General features: G+C 46.9%; 1 protein-coding gene across 5 annotated transcripts in view; it reads right to left on the reverse strand.

Moving 5' to 3' along the window:
- lrp2a (low density lipoprotein receptor-related protein 2a) overlaps positions 1-21,864 on the reverse strand; it is a 69,056-nt gene that overhangs the window by 10,375 nt on the left and 36,817 nt on the right. For all 5 annotated transcript variants that reach the window (XM_052522001.1, XM_052522000.1, XM_052521999.1 and 2 more), the window contains 26 exons: positions 21,575-21,763; positions 19,616-20,536; positions 19,311-19,476; positions 18,987-19,145; positions 18,604-18,893; positions 18,163-18,363; positions 17,398-17,640; positions 12,942-13,067; positions 12,649-12,768; positions 11,893-12,024; positions 11,113-11,314; positions 10,647-10,942; positions 9,814-10,480; positions 9,541-9,711; positions 9,228-9,451; positions 8,835-9,012; positions 8,527-8,723; positions 8,092-8,337; positions 7,761-7,889; positions 6,514-6,633; positions 4,196-4,312; positions 3,677-3,793; positions 3,267-3,404; positions 1,102-1,224; positions 407-535; positions 117-248 (listed from right to left, as the gene is read on the reverse strand). In XM_052522001.1, coding sequence (XP_052377961.1) covers positions 117-248; positions 407-535; positions 1,102-1,224; positions 3,267-3,404; positions 3,677-3,793; positions 4,196-4,312; positions 6,514-6,633; positions 7,761-7,889; positions 8,092-8,337; positions 8,527-8,723; positions 8,835-9,012; positions 9,228-9,451; positions 9,541-9,711; positions 9,814-10,480; positions 10,647-10,942; positions 11,113-11,314; positions 11,893-12,024; positions 12,649-12,768; positions 12,942-13,067; positions 17,398-17,640; positions 18,163-18,363; positions 18,604-18,893; positions 18,987-19,145; positions 19,311-19,476; positions 19,616-20,536; positions 21,575-21,763 — 5,733 coding nt within the window. The remainder of the gene's footprint in view (positions 1-116; positions 249-406; positions 536-1,101; positions 1,225-3,266; positions 3,405-3,676; positions 3,794-4,195; positions 4,313-6,513; positions 6,634-7,760; positions 7,890-8,091; positions 8,338-8,526; positions 8,724-8,834; positions 9,013-9,227; positions 9,452-9,540; positions 9,712-9,813; positions 10,481-10,646; positions 10,943-11,112; positions 11,315-11,892; positions 12,025-12,648; positions 12,769-12,941; positions 13,068-17,397; positions 17,641-18,162; positions 18,364-18,603; positions 18,894-18,986; positions 19,146-19,310; positions 19,477-19,615; positions 20,537-21,574; positions 21,764-21,864) is intronic.

Genomic DNA, 21,864 nt, shown 5'->3' on the forward strand with positions numbered 1-21,864 from the left:
GACAAAAAATATCTAAAGACACTGAAGCAGCAAACTTTGTGGAAATTAATATTTGTGTCATTCTCAAAACTTTTGGCCACGACTGTACACTCAGGTGGTGCTGCTGCTTCCTGTACCTTCACATGTGTTCCTATCTGTCTGTCTGGGTTTGTATCCAGGCTTGCAGGAGCAGAGGAAGCCTCCGTCTGTCAGATCTGTGCAGTTATGCTCACAGATGTTGTCACTGCAGGAGCGCCCACTGCCAACATCTGGGCAGAGCACGTACACGTGTCACATTATGAGGGTCGACGTTTACTTTCACTTAAGTATTATACAAACAGCCATATGGCTTAGCATAAAATAAAGGTTTGTGATGATTGAGATGTAGAGTGAAGACTGTGGTAAGTGAGTTGGGTGGGTTACTCACTGCAGCCCAGCTCGTCAGAATGGTCTCCACAGTCATCATAGTCGTCACAGGCATACTGCAGTGGGATGCACTGGCCATTACTGCATTTGTACTCATCCGCTGAACATGGCCCATGTGTGGGGGTCTGGCCTGTGACAAACACAACATGTCAAGATGTCAATCCTCATGTTAAGATGTCAATCATTTTAGAGAGTAAAAGACATTGACACAAATTGGACAATCAATTTTGGTATTATTACATAATGATGTTTTATTTAACCAGGCAAGTCAGTAAAGAACATATTCTTATTTTACTATGACGGCCTACCCCGGCCAAACTCTACCCTAACCCGGACGACGCCGGTTGAATTATGCGCCGCCCAATGGAACTCCCGATCACGGCTGGTTGTGATACAGCCCGGGATCGAACCAGGGTCTGTAGTGATGCCTCTAGCACTGAGATGCAGTGCGGTAGACCGCTGCGCCACTCGGGAGCCCTAAATGATGAGCTACATTTACTCCAAACTCCCACGGAGACGGGACAATATAGGCCGGTTTCCTGGACACAAATTAAGCCTAATTTTGGACTAAAAAGCTTTTTCAATGGAGATTCTTCATTGAGTATGCTTTTTAGTCCAGGACTAGGCTTAATAATCAGTGTCTGGGAAACCTGCCCTACATAACACTACTGTAACTTGTGATTGGCGTGTACTTACAGTGCTCCTCTTTTTCGTCAGTGCCGTCCCCACAGTCGTCCACAGAGTTGCAGAGCTCATGGCTGTAGATGCACCGGTTGTTGTCACAGCGGAAACGGAAGGGCGCGTCACACGGGATGTCCACTAGGGAGACATGACCAGAACTCAATGTCATTTCTCACTGTCAAAGAATAAAGACCATCACATTCAACAATGTAACAATTTAAGGGACAGTGTGACTCTTTAAGGAACAGTGTAACTATTTAACCCTATTCTCAACCGGCTGGTAGAGCATGTTTTGACAATGGATTTGGAAATAAAACAAATCTTTAATTGAACTTGATTGGTCAACTCCCCCAGCCCTCCTTCATTCATCTTAAGATAGCTAGGTGGGACAACCACATACCAAAGTCATAGTAAGTAGATTTGTCCTCTATAAAGTAGCTATCAGCAAAGTCAGAGCTAATAAGGGGGGAAAGTCAAGTGAGAGTGTTAGTTAAGACAGACAGCACTTAAAGTAGATGGCCTTAGCGAGCAAAAAGACAGTACTAGATGACAACAGATTAAGACAACAATTATACTTATCACTCCTGGAGATATCAGGAGTCCTCTAGCTATAGAATTAAGCAGGAATATTAAAATAAATAGTTAAAATGTAAAAAAGGCCTGATTAGCAGGAATTTAGTAAACAATTATTTTGCTCAACCAGGCGGTTGATATGTCAGTAAAAAGTATGGTGGACTCAGAATAGGGTATATTAAAAAAAATATATATATTTATATATACTTATTATGGTGAAAAATATAATTGAATTGTTGACAACACACTATATATTAGGCTATATAAATTGGTTAAACTACATTTCATGACCCATGGGGTCAATTAATCAATACTCAGACGTAAGGTCGCCTATAAATTAATACCTATAATAGTAATAAAAACTGCACTTTGTCATATATTAACTCAAAATGTAGTCCGAACAAGTGGGAAACATGGTGGAAGAATATTAAGAAAAACATTTTGACAGAAATTGCAATACACACCACCTGAAAAAGCATTCATTACAATGTAATTGGATACTCATGTTTGGACATACACAATTACCAATTTACCAACCTATAAAAGCCATTGAACCAGACCTAAAGTGCATTTGGTAATAATGTTGAGATGAGTAAAAATGCTATGCAAATTGACATTCTAATATGGCATTGCGGGTATGAACTTATTTTGACTTCTCAACCGCCTGGTAGAGCTCTGTAATTTCCAAAATAAACATAAAGATTAAATTAAAGATCGGAATTTCTAATTTGATTTGTCAGTAATAGGAATTTAAGGGAAAATAATTGTTTCAAAAATTTTTTTTTTCAAGAAGTGAGGGTTAAGGAACAGTGCGACCATTTAAGAAACAGCGTAACAATTAAAGTAACAGTGTAACCATTTAAAGGACAGTGTAACCATTTAAAGGACAGGGTAACCATTTAAAGGACAGTGTAACCATTTAAAGGAACAGTGTAACCATTTAAAGGAACAGTGTAATCATTTAAAGGACAGGGTAACCATTTAAAGGACAGTGTAACCATTTAAAGGACAGTGTAACCATTTAAAGGACAGGGTAACCATTTAAAGGACAGTGTAACCATTTAAAGGACAGGGTAACCATTTAAAGGACAGGGTAACCATTTAAAGGACAGGGTAAGGTAACCATTTAAAGGACAGGGTAACCATTTAAAGGACAGGGTAACCATTTAAAGGACAGTGTAACCATTTAAAGGACAGGGTAACCATTTAAAGGACAGGGTAACCATTTAAAGGACAGGGTAACCATTTAAAGGACAGTGTAACCATTTAAAGGACAGGGTAACCATTTAAAGGACAGGGTAACCATTTAAAGGACAGTGTAACCATTTAAAGGACAGGGTAACCATTTAAAGGACAGGGTAACCATTTAAAGGACAGGGTAACCATTTAAAGGATAGGGTAACCATTTAAAGGACAGGGTAACCATTTAAAGGACAGTGTAATCATTTAAAGGACAGTGTAACCATTTAAAGGACAGGGTAACCATTTAAAGGACAGGGTAACCATTTAAAGGACAGGGTAACCATTTAAAGGAACAGTGTAATCATTTAAAGGACAGGGTAACCATTTAAAGGAAAGTGTAATCATTGAAGGTGCATTGGCCTTACAGCAGAGATGGAGCTCCTCATCTGAATTGTCTCCACAGTCGTTGTCTCCGTCACATTTCCAGTAGGGCTGCACACACACATGGTTCCTACACTCAAATAGGAACGGTGGGCAAAAAGTGCCATTGGGATAACGGGTTGCTGCAAATGAAAGATAAATGGACCATTACAAATCAAATTCACAGTTGTAACTTTAATTTAGATAACTGTAGAGGGTGCTGTAGTAACATAATGATTGTTCTGGACACAATGTGTTTTGTTCATCTGAAGAGATAGGAGCCCAGTGAGTAAAACTGGTTGAAAAGACGAGTTTTGCCGTTGAAATGATGTCTTTTTTATCCAGTTTTGCTCACTGGGAGCGTTGTATTTGACATCAGTCCATAGACACATCGATGATAATATCTAACACTTACGACATGATATCTCATCAGTGTAGTCCATGCAGTCGGCGTTGCCGTCACATTTGAAGCGGTCGGCGATGCAGTGGCCACTGCCACACTGGAAGTAGCCCATGTGACAGATCCGCAGCTCTGCAGCACAGCCATGTCAGCACAACTCATAATTAATAGGTATTAATGAACCCATTCGAATTCAAATTCACTTTTGGAATACAAATTCTATTTCAGTTGGCACTAATATCACTCATTTACAGTCATGCCAAGTACTGATGTATCTCAGATTCTGACCTTGTGTTCATGACTACTATAAATAAACATCTAGAATGGACTTGAATTCACAATCTGACCAGTATAATTGGCAACGGAAGAAGGAATGTCATGTCTTTCATTATGCAAAGTCAATTCGTCCGGGTGGTCCTTTCTGTGTATCCCGTTCCTCAAAAAGGTGAAGTTTTAGTGCCTCTTTGCTTAGCGCTGTATTCCCTCACACATGAATAAGCCAAGCCAGCGGCAAAACAAAGAGCCTCCACTCACCACAGTCCCTTTCATCCGAGTTGTCCTCACAGTCGTTGTCATGGTCACAGACCCAGCGGTCGGGAATGCAGTGCAGATTATCGCAGCGAAACTCGCTCTCGGAGCACACACGCGGGCCTGGGGGGGGGACACAGAGAGGGGAACTAAAGAATTATCACCGCACACGAGAATACTAAATTAGTCGTCATTGCCACAGTCCAAACAAACACGATGTAGACACAGCTGACAGAGGGTGTCCCAGTATTACTACATTATTCTGTGATTGTTTGCTATTTTCCATACAAACCAGACACTATATTGATAAATACTGTAGTTCTATTCCCTCAATTGGGTTATTGCAAAAGCTGTGACTTGTTTTGTACATTATCAAATGATCTCAAAGACCCCGACCAATCATGTCAGTCATTTTTCTGTGCTGAGTTCACGATGGAATTCACTGGAGGTGTTCTCTCACTACGCATAACCCCTACAGCTACAAGGGGAGTGGCAGCAAAAAAACACCAGAGCAAATTTCATCATACAACACAGTGATTTTCCGCGAGACATTAGTTGTTCATTGAAGCATAGATATTATCCTCATTAGCCGGCATGTTCTCAGACTTGTTTAAATTCTCCAGAGCCGAGGTGGCCGACTCCCTCACTCCCCTCCGTCTGACATGCTGAGGACAAGCTGTTTCGCGAGCAGCTGATAAGCCCGCCCCACATAACACTGCTTCGAAGACAGGAGTGTTGTCTTTTGCAAGAGCACTTTGTTATCTTAACAGGTCCATTCTTTGCCATCAACACCCCTATTTCATCTGGGTGACTCACTGTGTCTGAGCTACAATGGAATACCCCATTAGAATTGCTCAGAGACTCACCAAAACCAGGACTATATAAGTATCCAGTTGTCTGAGTTAGCCCATAACTGCTAAGCAGCCACATAGGGCCGGTTGCACCAGTTGGACTTTAAAAGGTTGGGCTTAAAAGGACGAGATAGAGTTACGACCTAGTTATGCTCAACTTGTGCAACCAGCCCATGAAGGCTCAGTGTAGAGGTCCCAATGCGAGCCAGCCAGGCAATCTAAGGTTCAGGTGTTAAGTATACTGAAGAAAAAATATAAACGCAACATACACATTTCAAAGATTCGACTGAGTTACAGTTCATATGAGGAAATAAGTTAATTGAAATAAATTCATTAGGCCCTAACCTATGGATTTCCCATGACTGGGAATTCAGATATACATCTGTTGGTCAGTTACTGTACCTTAAAAGAAATTGGACTTTACAATGGGCCTCAGGATCTTGTCACAGTATTTCTGTGCATTCAAATTGCCATCGATAAAATGCAATTGTGTTCGTTGTCCATAGCTTATGCCTGCCCATACCATAACCCCACCAACACCATGGGGCACTCTGTTCACAATGTTGACATCAGCAAACCGCTCGCCCATATGACGCCATACACGTGGTGTGCTGTTGTGCGGTCGGTAGGAAAGTACGGCCAAATTCTCTAAAATGGCATTGGAGGTGGCTTATGGTAGAGAAATTAACATTCAATTCTCAGTTGGACATTCCTGCAGTCTGCATGCCAATTGCATGCTCCCTCAAAACTTGAGACATTTGTGGCATTGTCTTGGTGACAAAACTGCACATTTTAGAGTGGCCTTTTACTGTCCCCTGCACAAGGTGTACCTGTATAATGATCATTGTCACGCCCTGACCTTAGAGATCCTTATCATTCTCTTTGTTTGGTTAGGTCAGGGTGTGACTCGGGTGGGAACGTCTATGTCTTCTATTTCTTCGTTTTTTGGCCATGTGTGGTTCCCAATCAGAGGCAGCTGTCTATCGTTGTCTCTGATTGGGGTCATATATAAGTTGTAATTTTCCTGTTGGGTTTTGTGGGATCTTGTTTTCTGTTTAGTATCTGTACCTGACAGAACTGTGCACTGTCATTTTCACTTCGGTGAAAACTTCTTTTTTGTGTGTGTTTTTTGAAAATAAAATATCATGAACACTTTCCACGCTGCACTTTGGTCCACTCCTTTCGACGAGAGCCGTTACAATCATGCTGTTTAACCAGCTACTTGATATGCCACACATGCAGGTGGAAGGATTATCTTGGCAAAGAATAAATGTTCACTAACAGGGATGTAAACCAATTTGTGCACAACTATTAGAGCAATAAGCTTTTTGTAAGTATGGAACATTTCTGGGATCTTTGTTTTCAGCTCATGAAACATGGGACCAACACTTTACATGTTGCGTTTATATTTTTTGTTCGGTGTAGATACAGTACTAGATAGTTAATGGTGGTTAGATGTACTGTAGAACTCACTGCAGGCACGCTCATCCGAGCTGTCCCCACAGTCGTTGTCCCCGTCACACCTCCAGCGCAGAGGGACACACTGGTGGTTGTCACAGCGGAAGTCCCCCAGAGGGTCACAGGTCACCTCCTCTGAAACACACACATGGATATGAGATAAGAAACAAAAGACGACACAAACAAAAGACGACACATTTACACTTCAGCTAATCCTTCTTATTGTTCTTACCATTCTTATCCTTATTATCCTTCTCATCATTCTTATCGTTCTTATCATTCTTATTGTTCTTACCATTCTTCTCCTTATTATCCCTCTCATCATTCTTATCCTTCTTATTGTTCTTATCCTTTAGTTTTATCTTTAATGTTTTTCGGCCAAACATTGCACTGGCGCAAACACATATGGTTGATTTTTTTACTTGCTGAAAAATCAATGGTTCATTACAGCGATGTTACTTCTCCTCTTTCGACCAAATTACAAGATTGTTATGATGTTACAGCTACAACCAACTGTTGGTACTACAAGACACTGTCAGACTAATGAGAAATTCTTCAACACTGTGCCTCCTACTATTTAATATAGTGTCGATGATAACTACTAGACCACAGTGCTGAACTGAGAGGTGCCCTCTGGTTTTTTAATTAAAGCAGAGCTCATCATGCAGAGGGGAGGGCAGCATGTCTGAAGTGGGTGAGCTCTGAGCTATGCCAGGTCTATAGGAGAGGACAGGAGAGGAGGAGAGCAGAGCTGCGCTGTCTCTACCACACAGCGCCGGAGGTTTGAAAGATAGTGGATCCAGGCCCTCCTTGCTCTTCACCTGGCCCGGCCGCTGGCTGCATTCTCTAACAGAGATTAGCACGGATCTCCCCTCTAGCGCGGGGATGGCACTAATGGAGTGAGGGCCTCTGATAAGAGACGGGAGGGCCAGGGCTGCTGCTGTGTGGATCGGGGCGCAGCACAAAGAGCGCAGTGTGAACCTTGCCCCATTACACATGCGCACGCAGACACACGCACACTCTCTCACACACACACAGGCCATAAATCCAGAGCGTTCTCTCACGGGGAGGTGAATAGAGCAGGCGGTGAGTACCTCTCCATCACTACCTCCTGCTGTCACACTATGTAATGTTCCCGCTAACAACCCTTCATTCACTCTCAACACACATTGTTACCTCACACAAAGGCTCTTTTATTCAGCACGGTGGGTTTGCACCATTGGTCGATTTATGTCAAGACGCTGGTGTTTCTGTGGACTCACCGCAGCCCTGCTCATCACTGTTGTCCCTGCAGTCGTTGTGACCGTTGCACACAGACCACAGTGGCACACAGCGGTAGTTGGTCCTGCAGTCAAACTGGGTGTGGTTGTCACAGCGATAAGACGGCCCCACTGTGAAAAGACCACGTCAGGGAAGTCAATAACAAAGACGAAGTCTTTCAATCATATCTGGCGGCAGCAAACGGCTATCAATTGTGATTTTCCACAGTTTAGGATGAACAGATCTCAATAGGCTCACTGTAGCAATCCCACCCAATCCCTATAGTTAACCGGATTTCACCACGTGATTCTCTGTGTTGTGCGCGTCACTCACTGCACTCTTCCAGAGGCTCGTCGGAGTTGTCGCCACAGTCGTCGTCCACGTCACACATCCAGTTCTGGGGGATGCAGCGTCCGTTACGGCACTTGGACTGTCCCGGCCGGCAGGTCCTGCTGGAGCAGTGAGTGGGCTCCTCATCAGAGCCGTCGCCACAGTCGTCCTCCCCGTCACACTGCCACGCCTCTGGGATGCACCTCTTACTGGTGCACTGCCACTGGTGTGTCTCGCACTGATGATTGGCTGAACAGACAAACAGTCAATTCAGTTGAAACACTCTACTGAAGTACATGAATCCATCCCTGGTATTTAACGACAAAGATCACAACTCATGGGAAATCAACAATTGGAATAACAATGTTATCAAACAATTACAAAGACTGTTTCATGTGTTCTCTGAAAACAGAAATTACAGAGCTAAATGCCACCCACCACACAGCACAGGATCTTCATCAGAGCCATCATGGCAGTCCTGGTTGCTGTTGCACAGGAAGTGGGGGCTGGTGCAGTTTCCATCGTTGCACTGGAACTGGCCTAGTTGGCAGTGGCGACTGGGGCAGGTGGAGGGCTCATCAGAGCCGTCTCTGCAGTCCCTCTGGCCGTCACACTTCCACCAGATGGGGATGCAGCTGTGGAGGGGAGGAAGGGCAATACTGTTCAGGGCTCACCAATGCCACAATTGTATAAAACAAAGAGAATGTGTGTATCGCAGTAGAACTCTGAGGTGAACTCCCACTCACCGCTCATTATCCGCACATCTGTACTGGGTGCTGGTGCACATGGGCAGGCAGCGAGCCACCCCCCCAAGCTGTAAAGTCAGGAAGTGGTCGGGGCATTCACAGGTGTGACCCCGCCCCCCTTCGCGGAGCAGACACAGGTGGGAGCAGCCTCCATTGTTCACTGCACAGGGGTTGGTCACTGGGGGGGAGAGAGGGGGTCAGGGAATCAGTCAGGCATTCAATGCAGCTGGGCAAACACAGGCCCGGCATTGTGTCAATGTGTAAACACTTGAATGGATCTAACAGGCAGGAAACGTCAGGATAATGAAGTGATAGCAATCTGAGTGTGAAGGAATGGATGTTGATCCAGGAGAAGAGGAGACTCAGATTACTGTCTCCTAGACTGAGACTGACCTATGGGCTGCCTATAGGGATGGCACACGTGGATGTCGAAGGGTCTGTGTGTGGTGTTGACCAGAGACTGGCGGCCGGATCCGTCGTATTTGTTGCCTTTCTCCACTGTACGGGTGTTCCAGTCAGTCCAGTACACAGTCTCCTCAAACACAGTCAGGGCAAACGGATGGGGCAGTATCCCGTCATACACGGTGTGTCTGTGATGTCCCTCCAGGTCTGAGAACCTGAGGAGAAGAGGAGTAGGATTACAGGAGGCCTTTAGGCATTTCGGGAACAAAGCAAGACTGCATGGCAATATGAAGCAGGGTCTTACTCAATGTAGTTGAGATGGGCATCCGACCAGTAGAGCTTGTCATTGCTGTAGTCGATAGTGACCCCATTGGGCCACTCGATCTTAGTGGTGATGATTGCGGTCTTGTTGGTGCCGTCCATTCCAACACGGCCTATGAAGGCTTTGTCCCCCCAATCTGTCCAGTAGACATATCTGACAGGGATCAAATGGATTGAGATTATTGGCTTATCGAATGAATCAAGAATAAATGAGCCATTCCTCATTTTGTAATGGTTAGTGATTAGATTTACTCACCCATATTTAGGATGGAGAACGAGCGCCCTGGGGTTTTCAAAGCAGTAGGTGTTATTGGCGTCCACACAGTGTTCAGCCAGTTTCTTCACAAAGCGTCCGTCCAGTTCGGACACTTTGAGACAGTCCAGGAAACTGTCCGCCCAGTAGAGTTTCCTGGCCACCCAGTCGACCGCCAGGCCCTCTCCATGGAGCACCCCGTTCACCACCACTTCCCTGTTACTGCCGTTATAGAACATCCGCTCAATCACCCTGCGACTCACATCAATCCAATAGAACCTCTTGTCCACGCGGTCAAAGTCCATGGCCACCACGCTTGTCAGGCCCTGCAGGATGAGGGAGTAGGCCTCTCCGTCCGTGGACAGGTTACGAAGATAGTAGCGGTTACTGAAGATGAGGTAGGGCGTAATGTTGCTGTTCTGACGACAGCTGTGGCCGTCCGGTTCCCGCAGGAACCCGGGGGCACATTTACACATGTAGGAGCCCACCGTGTTCTCACACACCTGACCACACACGCTCGGCGTCTCCGCACACTCGTTGACGTCGTCGCAGGTCTTGTTGTCGGACATGAGGCGGTAGCCGGGGCGACAGGTGCAGATGAAGCTGGTGGGTGTGTCAGTGCAGTTGTGGTCACAGTGGTGCATAGAGGGGTTGGTGCATTCATTTATTCCTGTATCCAGGACAAGAGAGAACACGCATTAGAGGAGATTGCCTATAAATCCAACACCACACTGTTGCTCTGCTGTGATACTAAATGGCTATATGGACATTGTAGTTTATGTTTTTATATTTTATATAACTTAATATGTTTTATTGCTTATATATTATGCACTCACCACAGCCCTTCTCGTCACTGTTGTCTGAGCAGTCGTCGGTACGGTCACACACGTTGACGATCGGGACACAGTGTCCGTTGTCACACCTGAACTGCCCGGGGGGGCACGTAGGCGGTGGCATGCGGCACAGGCGGTCAAGCTCATCGGACTCGTCCCCGCAGTCGTTGTCCCCGTCACATATGAAGTCGCGGGACACACAGCGTCCGTTTTGACAGGTGAACTGGTGCTGCTGACACGGCTGGTAGGTGCAGCCCTGCTCGTCGCTGCTGTCCCCACAGTCATTCCTCCGGTCACACCTGCCATCAAACACATCAGTCACTCAGTGTACTTCGCCGTACACCAGGGGGTGCTGCTGCCCAGTCCACACACTCACACTGCAGTCTCATCATCTACTGAACAGTGTGACTCATTCAAGACATCTGACAAATGTCATTGTTATGTCTCTGTCAAGTCCGAGTTGCCAAACCTGTAGGAGCTGCGTATGCAGAGGCCGTTGCTGCAGGTGAACTCGTTGACGCCACACGATCTGCGCGTGCAGTTCTGATGCTCGTCCAACGCGTCCGCACAGTCCGCATCGCCGTCACACACCCAATCACGAGGGATGCACTTCCGCTGTGGCGCTTGGTTGTTCACACAGGTAAACTCCAAAGCTGAGCATGTGCGGTTGTCTAACAAAACAGAGGGGGGCAGGATAAATGATGCCAAATTAGAGACGTTTCAAGATTATGAAGACTCCCGAGACTGGACCTGAAATTTCTTGCGGTCCAAACATTCCTAAGTGTATTTCAGGACCTCTAGCCGTGACTTCGGTTTCCTATCCATCTAATGTGATTGAGCCCTATTGTTTGAAGTGAGACTCCTGCCGAGGCCCGTGGTGCGCTGAAGCCATGCGCTCCAGGCTCCTTATTGTCAGAGCCCACATTGGTGAGGGATGACATAATAGTTTAGTTCCACCCTGAGCCTGGGAGCTGCGACAGACACAAAGTAATGAGTGAGGCAGGGGAAATCAGGAATGTGAGCTCCTTGGACTCTGGCCGGAGACCTTCAACAAGAGCCAGTATCCATCCCCCACAAACCCAGCATGTATCCTGATCCCTCAGTGTCTGACTCCTGATAGATAGAGAGAGAGAGAGAGAGAGAGAGAGAGAGAGAGAGAGAGAGAGAGAGAGAGAGAGAGAGAGAGAGAGAGAGAGAGAGAGAGAGAGAGAGAGAGAGAGAGAGGTAGAGGAGAGATATTCACACTCACCACAGTTGTGTCTCTGGTCCTCGTCACTCATGTCTCCACAATCATTGTCCCCGTCGCAGATCCAGGAGGAAGCGATGCACCTGCCGTCGTCACAGGGGAACTGGTCAGTGTTGCAGGTTCTCACCAGTGTGGCTGCAGGAAATCAAAGGTCAAAGCAAACCATGCGAAAACTGATTACAATTAGAATACTATTGTCCTCTAAATACAAATATGTCAGTCACTTAAAACTTCCCTTCTGTTCTGATTGACTTCAACTAGTAAAGACAACAGGCAATGCATATCGGACCCAAAATTAAGCAAGTGAAGCTATCAAAATAGCATCTCCTCCACATTCCAATCTATGGTGTTCTATTGAAACACTAGATAAAGTGAGGCTGTGTAATTACCCTGGGACAAAAGGAAGAGGAAAGGAAGAGAGGAAAGATAGCGAGGAAAGGAAGAGAGGAAATTAAGGGAGGAAAGGGGAGGGGTTGTGTTTGTCAGAGGAGACTAGTGGGCGTCAGTATGGAGGAATGTGGCAGACAGTGGGAGGCCGGACTGACTGACTGACCACATCACTAACAAAGGCATACACTACTGACACATCACCAACAGCACACACGCACGCACGCACACACACACACACACACACAGAAAATAAACCAATCATTCATGACTGTCAACTCAGGAAAACAAATGAATAATGACTCCATTCTGAGAACCTAGTTGAATCTCTCTTGCTTAGCGTAGTGAGTGAAGGAGAGCTGTGGTACGTACTACAGGAGGAGGGCTCATCGGAGCCGTCAGCACAGTCGGTACCCCCATCACAGTACCAATGGGCTGGGATACAGCGGCCACTGGAGCAGCGGAACTCGTTCTGGGCACACGTGGAGGTGGCTGGAAGGGGAGAAACAGACATGGTAAGGTCATTTAGGGGTCACTCTCCTCTCAAAACCCAGTTATTGTGCTTCCAAAAGGGCACACTATTCCCTATATAGTGCTCTATATAAGGGCATAGGGGGCCATTTCGGACGCGCCCTTACTGTACAGAACAGGCCTGGGAGACTCACCACAGTGTGTAGGGCTCTCGTCACTCATGTCCCCACAGTCATTGTCCCCGTCACACAGGTAGGAGCGGGGGATACAGATGTTGGTGGATGTACACTTCGTGTGTTCTGGCTGACATGTTCGCTCCGCTGAGATACATGACAAGAAGAGGATTGGTGTTATTGTTGAGTATATATATTTTAGTATACAGTGCCAGTCAAAAGTTTGGACACAGCTACTCATTCAAGGGATTTTCTTCATTTTTACTATTTTCTATAATTGTGGAGATATCATTTATACCTGTGTTTTCTGATAGTACGAACTGGCCATGACTGACCCAGCAGACTCGGACCAGCTCCGCAACTCCGTTTCCTCCCAAGGAGTCACCATTGGGAGACACAATGAGTTACTTCGAGGTCTTTTGGAAGGCTTGAATACATTGCTGGAGCAATTTGGTGGATTGTCTGTTAGGCAGCCAGCCACGACAGTAACCTTCCAGCACCTCAGTAACCGCTCTGTCAGCAGCGCATCTCTCCAGGCCTCCCCGGCTTCCCGAGAACCCTGCTTACCTCCTCCGGAACGCTTCGCTGGAGAATCAGGAACCTGTCGGGCATTTCTCTTCCAGTTTTCCCTCATCTTCGAGCTGCAGCCCTCATCCTTTTCCTCAGACCGCTCAAAGATAGCGTACCTCATAACGCTGATGTCCGGGAGGGCCCTCACCTGGGATAGGGCAGTGTGGGAACAACAATTCTCCGTTATCCGGGAGAGATGCTGCCCGGAAATTACTCCAGCTTCGTGAAGACTCCCGCAGTGTGGCAGACTATGCTGTTGATTTCCACACGTTGGCTGCTGAGAGTGCCTGGAACCCAGGAATCCTTGTTCGACATGTTCCTCCATGGATTATCGGAGGAGGTAAAAGACGAGCTTGCAGCCTGGGAGCTGCCTATGGATCTCGAGTCGCTCATCGCCTTGACCATCTGGATCGATGGGCGGCTATGGGAACGTAGGAGGGAAAGGAGATCTGATTCCAGTCCCACTCATTTCACAAGGATCCCACCTCGCCCCAGCGTGACAATCCTCTCATCGACTGGACTGCTGGTGCTATCATGGGCTGGAGACCGTTCTGCCACACTCATTTCCTGAAGTCGGCGCAGCCTGCCCGGGACGTCTTCCTGTGGGCTCGGAAGAAGACTGCGCCCGTGCATCGACTACTGGGGCCTCAATGACATCACTGTTAAGAACCGCTACCCGCTACTCGCCTCAGCTTTCGAGCCGCTCTAGGGGGCACCATTTCCTCTAATCTGGTGCGGATACGGGAAAGTGACGAGTGGAAGACAGCCTTCAACACAGCTAGCAGACTCTACGAATACCTGGTGATGCCCCCCTGCTGCGTTCCAAGCCCTGATTAACGACGTTCTCTACGACATACTGAACCAGTTCATGTTCATCTACCTCGACAACATCCTCATCTTTTACCGCTCAGCTCAAGAACACGTTCTCTAAGGCCGACAAATCCTCCAGCGTCTCCTGGAAAACCAGGTTTTTGTGAAAACAAAAAAATGTGAATTCCATCGCTCCACCATCTCCTTCCTTGGATACATCATTGCTCCTGGGAATGTGCAGATGGATCCCGGAAAGGTGAGAGCCATGGTGGATTGGCCCCAACCCACATCCAAGCTCGATGGGCCCTGTTTTTCACACGTTTTAATTTTACCATCTCTTACCGCCCGGTGTCCAAGAATGTTAAGCTATATGCGCTTTCACGCCGCTATAGCCCCGCTGCTACACTCTCAGACCCTGAGACAATCCTTCCTACCTCGTGTCTGGCTGCTGCACTCATCTGGGGGGCCGGCTAACCAGATGTTTGTCCCAGACGCTGCCGCTCCCTGGATCCTGGAATGGGCTCATTCCTCCAGGCTTGCCTGTCACCCTGGCTCCCGTCGGACCCTGACCTTTGTTCAACACCGCTTTTGGTGGCCTACCATGGTCCCTGACGTCTCCGTGTTTGTTGCCGCCAGCACTGTCTGTGCTCATAATAAGACTCCTCGGCAAGCTCCTGTTGGCATCCTTCAACCACTTCCTGTCCCTCACCGTCCCTGGTCACATGTATCTCTGGACTTCATCACTGGTCTCCCTCTGTCTGATGACAACACCCCTATCCTTGCGGTGGTGGACATGTTTTCCAAAGCCGGCCATTTCATTCCCCTCCCTAAGCTACCCTCAGCCAAGGAGACGGTCCAGCACATGGTGCAGCACGTCCTCCGGATCCATGGACTTCCACTGGACATGGTCTCTGACCATGGTCCTCAGTTCTCGTCCCGGTTCTGGAAGCCATTCTGCATACTCATTGGGTCGTCAGCCAGCCTGTCTTCGCTGCCTCACCTGCGCCAACCCCACCACCTGGAGGCAGCAACTCATGTGTATGGAAGAGAGCCCGGTCGGCTTTTCTCAAGACCACCTTCAGGTATCGATGACAAGTAGACCGCCACCGGACCCCGGCTATCGTCTCGAGCAGAAGGTCCACTTGGGTTCCTGCATACTTTCCCCCTGTTTTATCAGACCTTTCCCCATCTCTAAGATTCTTAGCCCCTCTGCTGTTCGTCTTCTGTTGCCCGCACCCTCTGTATACATCACCCTTTTCATGTATCAAGGATTAAACGTCTATCTCACAGGCCTCTGTCTCCTCTTTCCTCTTTCCCGTTCTCCTGTTCTCTTTAGTCCCTGTTTTCTAGTTCTTCCGGTTTTGACCATTCTGCCTGCCCTGACCCTGATTCTGCCTGCCTTTCTGTACCTTTTGACACTGCCCTGGATTACTGACTTCTGCCTGCCCTGACCCTGAGCCTGCCTGTCTTTCTGTATCTTTTGACACTGCCCTGGATTACTGACTTCTGCCTGCCCTGACCCTGAGCCTACCTGCCGTTCTGTACCTTATGGACTCTGCCCTGACTTACCAAACTCTGCCTGCGATTGACCTGTTGTTTGCCTGTCCAGTGTTTTGTAAATAAACTTCTGTGATTCGAACGGTCTGCAACTGGGTCTTGTCCTGAGTTCTGATAATAAGTTTGTTGGAGTTAGCAGCCTCAGAAATCGGCAAATAACTGCACCTCTGATTTCAGCTCAAATAAATGCTTCACACAGGTAACAGACACATCTCAACATCAACTGTTCAGAGGAGACTGTGTGAATGAGGCCATCATGGTCAAATTGCTGCAAAGAAACTACTACTAAAGGACACCAATTAGAAGAAGAGACTTGCTTGGGTCAAGAAATACAAGCAATGGACAGTTGACCGGTGGAAATCTGTCTTTTGGTCTGAGTCCAAATTTGAGATTATTGGTTCTAACCGCTGTGTCTCTGTGAGACTCAGAGTAGGTGAACGGATGATCTCTGCATGTGTGGTTCCCACCATATGTCACGACTTCCTTCGAAGTTGGTGCCTCTCCTTGTTCGGGCGGCGTTCTGCGGTCGTCGTCACCGGCTTTGAAGCTGCCACCGATCCACGTTTATTTTTCCATTTGTTATGTCTTAATTGTACACACCTGGTTCCCATTATGTTATTATTATTTCCCTACTTAACCCTCTGGTTCTCATTATGTTTTGTTGGTGATTGTTCCTGGTTTTGTGTTAGTCATTTGTGTTAGGGTTTGTTATCCCTGTTTGGATTTATTGGCTGATTATTTTTCAGAGTAAAGTACGTTATTTTACTCAGTTCTGTGTCCTGCGCCTGACTCCGTCCTCACCTCTGCACAACTGACACTTGACACCGTAAAGCATGGAGGAGGAGGTGTGATGTTGTGGGGGTGCTTTGCAGGTGACACTGTCAGTGATTTATTTAGAACTCAAGGCACACATAACCAACATGGCTACCACAGCATTCTGCATACGGCATCTGGTTTGCACTTAGTGGGACTATCATTTGTTTCTCAACGGGACCCAAAACACACATTCAGGCTGGGTAAGGGCTATTTGACCAGAAGGAGAGTGATGGAGCGCTGCATCAGAAGACCTGGCCTCCACAATCACCCAACCTCAACCCAACTGAGTTGGTTCGGGATGAGTTGGACCGCAGAGCGAAGGAAAAGCAGCCAATAAGTGTGGGAACTCCTTCAAGACTGTAGGGAAAGTATTCCAGGTGACTACCTCATGAAGTTGGTTGAGAAAAAGCCAAGAGTGTGCAAAGCTGTCATCAAGGTAAAGGGTGGCTACTTTGAAGAATGATTTGTTTTTAGATTTGTAAAACACTTGTTTTAGTAACTACATTATTCCATGTGTTATTTCATAGTTTTGATGTCTTCACTATTATTCTACAATGTAGAAAATAGTCAAAAGAAAAAGAAAAACTTGAATGAGTAGGTGTGTCCAAACTTTTGACTGGTACTGTATATTTTAGTGAATTTTACAACACAAAAACATATCTAATCTTCATGAACTAATCTTTTTACTTTAGATTTGTAACCAAGTTTTGTTTTGAGGACTTACGGCAGTTTTGTTCATCCGAGGTGCCGTTGTCATAACAGTTGTTGATGCCATTGCAGATGTAGTCCTTGGCGATGCAGCGTCCGTTGTTGCAGAGGAACTCAGTGTTGGGGTCGCACGGACTGAACAGGCAGCCTACCTCATCACTGTTATCCCCACAGTCGTTGTAGTGGTCACAGCGGTAGTGGTAGGGCACACAGCGACCATTCCCACAAGTGAACACAGTGGGCTCGCAGGTGTGGAAGGCTGTCAATCAAACCAGATGCAACATTATCAGAGCTCTAGCCAATGGACAGGGAGAGCAGGTGAAGATGGACGGGTGTACAATATAGAGGCGGGCTTTACCTGACAATGCAATAAATGCGGCTGCCATTTGCACTTGGACTGCATGTAAGATGTAAGTACATGTATTTATTAGTTTAGGATGGGGTCAGGAGAAAAAAACAAGCAGTACTAAATAGCTACAATAGATTAGTGAACTGCAAGCATACACACCGGAAGTTTGGAAATCAGTCTTGGATCCTGTAAAATGTTTGTTGCAGTGAGAAACAGAAGGCTGGTTAGAGGCAGCATGTTAAAGACAGTTAAGAGTAGTTCAGAGAGTGAAGGACAGAGCAGGTGCAGTGATAAATCAATCATAATTAGCTGTAATCACAACCACATTCAAGACATGCAAAATCGTCACATTGCAAGATATTTCTAAATAGACGAGACAAACGAATATGATTTGAGAAAACAGGCACTACTTGTGGCCACTGAGCACCATACCACAGACTCTCTCCAGTTCGTCGCTTCCGTCCCCACAGTCATTGTCATTGTCACACTTCCACTGAGCACGGATACAGCGTCCATTCATACAGGTGAACTGGCCTTCCTGGCAGCGGGTCCCGTTGTCAGGGATACAGTGCTTGTTGTCGGCCAGGTACCAGCGACCCTCTGAGGGACACTGACACTCAGCACCCTGGGGCCCTGTGGAGAGGGACAGGGGGACAGGCATCAGATGGATGGGGGGGTATGACAGACAGGCGTACCACAGCCCAACTCACATGATCCCAAAACAAAATTACAACACCAAAACAATAGGATGCTAGAGAAGATCACATTTTCAATGGAAGTTTGGTCCAACTCCGACATTTAGCTCAGAAACTACAGCCTGCTTCTATTTGATCAGAAAACTTGAGGATTAAAACAGGGCCTAACTTCTAGTACCTGGGGTACAGATGTGACTGCAGCCTCCGTTGAACTGCTGACATGGGCTGTTGCACTGTTGCTGCTTGTTGCTGGCCAGCACATGGACGTCCATAGGCCTGGATGGAAGGTTCTGGGTCATCACCCTCTGGTCAGACCCATCGTGCTTGTTAGCCCGGTAGATACTGCGTGTGTTCCAGTCAGTCCAGTAGATGTACTGGCCATACATGGTCATGGCGAAAGGGTAAATGGCTGTGCTGACGATGACCTCCCGATTGGCCCCGGTGAGAGAGCAGCGCTCAATCTTCTGTCTGATAACCAAAACCAGCACATATCTTTAGCATCAACATGAAAGGACAATGGATGACTTGTGAGAAGAAGGTAGCTTTATAAGAGGGTCTTACAGGCTGGCGTCTGCCCAGTACAGTCTCTGCTCTTCATAGTCCAGGGTCAGCCCATTGGGCCACACCAGACTACTGTTTACAATCTCTGCCCTGAAGTTCCCTCCCAATGTAGAACGTTCAATCTTCGCATTCGTCCCCCAGTCTGTCCAGTACATATATCTGTGTGGCATGGAAGAAGACGAGTTTTCCCATTGTTAATCAATGATTGCACAGTGCACATTCAACACATGCTGAATATGTGATACTGAGTGAGTGCTCTTGTTATCACAACAGGATAAGGAGTGAAACGGTATAAGCATTCTTGGCATTTCTGGCCAGTCTTACCCCCTGCAGGGATCCAGCATTATGGCTCTCGGCCGAGGAACATGAGCGATGATGGATCTCTGTGTCCCGTCCACTGCCATGGAGCTGATAGTCTGGTTGATGTAGTCACTGTAGTAAATCCTTTTGTTGATCCAGTCATAGGCAATACCATCAGGAGCTCCAAGATCTGCATGGACACAAAAAACAACACATAATATAGAAAAGTACTGCAATAAGCAAATAGCACAAAAAAGGTGAAACCAGATAATTAATTACAGTATGATTTTGTAACATAACAAAACAAATTTAGCTGTTAAGTGTCTTACCTGAAGCCACCACTACTGGATGTGAGGGAGGAGATGAAAGACTGATGAAGCTAATCTTGCTGCTCCCAGCCCCTGAGCTCTGGGTGAAGTAGATCCTATTGTCTGTGCGGTCAAAGTCCAGGGCCACAGAGGTGCCGGGCACGTTGACCACAGGGAAGGGCAGTCCGTGGTCGTCCGTGTCCAAATGCAGGCTCTGCACCGTACTCTCCGTTGTAAAGATGAGGTAATCATCCCGCGACACCACACAGCCCTCGTTGTCCGTCCCCAGGTTGCCAAAGGCACAGCCACACTTCTTGGTCTGGTTCCCGGGGAGGGCGAAGCAGAAGTGGGCACAGCCTCCATTGGTCTCCAGGCAGGGATTGTTGTTGAGCTGCTGAGCCGAGCTGGGCTGGATACGCTGGTCGTAGATGGTCACGTCTCTCAGCATGTTGATGTTGTCTCTGATGACTGTAGGCTGCTCTGTACTGCCAGGCTCCTTACTGGCCTGGAACACCTTCTTCAGGTTCCTGTCCACCCAGATGATGCTAGTCTCAAACACAGTGATGCCATATGGAGTCGGGTAACGACTCCCAAACCGGACTACCTCTGTCTCGCCCCCCTGAGGGTTGACCCGGGCTATCATATCCAGAGAGTCATCCACCCAGTAGACATATCCAGTCTGGTAGTCCAGAGCCAGACCTCGCGGGGTTATAATCCCAGACGATACCAGCACAGTGCGGTTGGTCCCGTCCAGCAGAGCTCGCTCAATCTTGGGGTTCTGTCCATAATCTGCCCAGAACAGGTATCTGTTTTTAGGGTCCACCACGATGTGGCGTGGCATGTCCACTTGAGTCTTCAACAGCACACGTCGGAAAGTGGTGTTCAAGCGCAGAACCTCCACATAGGTCTCCGTCAGGAAAGCATTCGTGAAATAGAGGTTTCCTGAAAAGCCAAATTGACATATATAAGTGAAAGGGTAATGGGGATTAGATGATGTAGGAAAGGCCTGTGGTCATGTAGTTCTTATTGAGTGGTTGCGTAAGGACAGGGTAAGCCTGCTAATTTGCATAGTCACCAGGAGCTGGTTTCCCACACCCAGATTAAGCCTATTTCTGGACAGCAAAAGCAGAAATAGGCTTATATATAGTCTGGGTCCGGGAAACCGGCATTTGTTTAGTATAACCATCATTTAAATCCTTATTGGCCACAGTACCAAGATAAGTAGCATTCTCCTGTCCATTATACTAATTTCTTTCCAGTCAACTGACTGTTATATAAACCAGCCTGTTCTCTGGAGTCAGGCCCTGTGTTGAAGCCTCTTACGCTGTATCCATGGATACCTACTACTGGCTGACCTTTACTTCCTCTACCTGCTGTAGGGCCCATAGAGAATGACAAAGGCCTCTAGTGGCCAAAAGGCCGTTTTAGCATAGGCAGTGCCATTGTGAGCTTCTACAATGCTTCCGCCATTTTAAAGTAGTCAAAGTAGTCAACTGGGCAGGGGTTCCAATGGGTTGTGCCTACCTGGCAAAATAATGTCATGATTATTTGTATCAATCCAGTGGCCATTTGTTTTGCAAACTCTGCAATCACACAAGCGCTAAAGAAACACGGCTAACCAAACAATGGTCTCTGGCTGGTGCACAGTTTAATTAAAGGGTAACTACACCCCAAATTCTAAACATCTTAGATATTTCCCAGAACTCAAAGGTGGTCTCCAGATGTTGTTAAAGGATTGTTGTGGACTTAAATCATCAAATGTAGAATGTTTTTCTATTAACAAAGTGTGATTTTGAATACCCCCCCCCAAAAAAAAAAAAAAAACTGGGAAAAACGGAAACCTGGAAAAACAAAATGGAGAAATGGGAATTTGGGAAAAAACAAAACAGAATCAGGCCTAAAAAATAAAACAGATTTATTAGAGCCCTACTACTGGCATAATTGAAACACTTTTCATTTGAGCTCTCTGAACATGCCTACCTGCAGCCCAGTCCACGGCGATACCTCGTATCCCGTTGCGTCCGATTCCAGACGTGACCACACTGTTGAAACCTGCTCCGTCAGACTTGATCCGGCGGATTCCATTCTGAGATGTCACGGTGCTGCTGAAGTCACACCAGTAGAGAAACCCAGAGGGCATGTGGACGTCCACATGCAAAGCATTGCGGCCTGCACGACACAACCAGAGATGTAAGACACAAATACTTCAGTGGTTGCTTCAATGTCACACTGTCACATCAGGGTATATTGTCTGAGAACCAAACAAAGTA

The sequence above is a fragment of the Oncorhynchus keta genome, chromosome 7 (genome assembly GCF_023373465.1).
Source record: "Oncorhynchus keta strain PuntledgeMale-10-30-2019 chromosome 7, Oket_V2, whole genome shotgun sequence".
Taxonomy (NCBI): domain Eukaryota; kingdom Metazoa; phylum Chordata; class Actinopteri; order Salmoniformes; family Salmonidae; genus Oncorhynchus; species Oncorhynchus keta.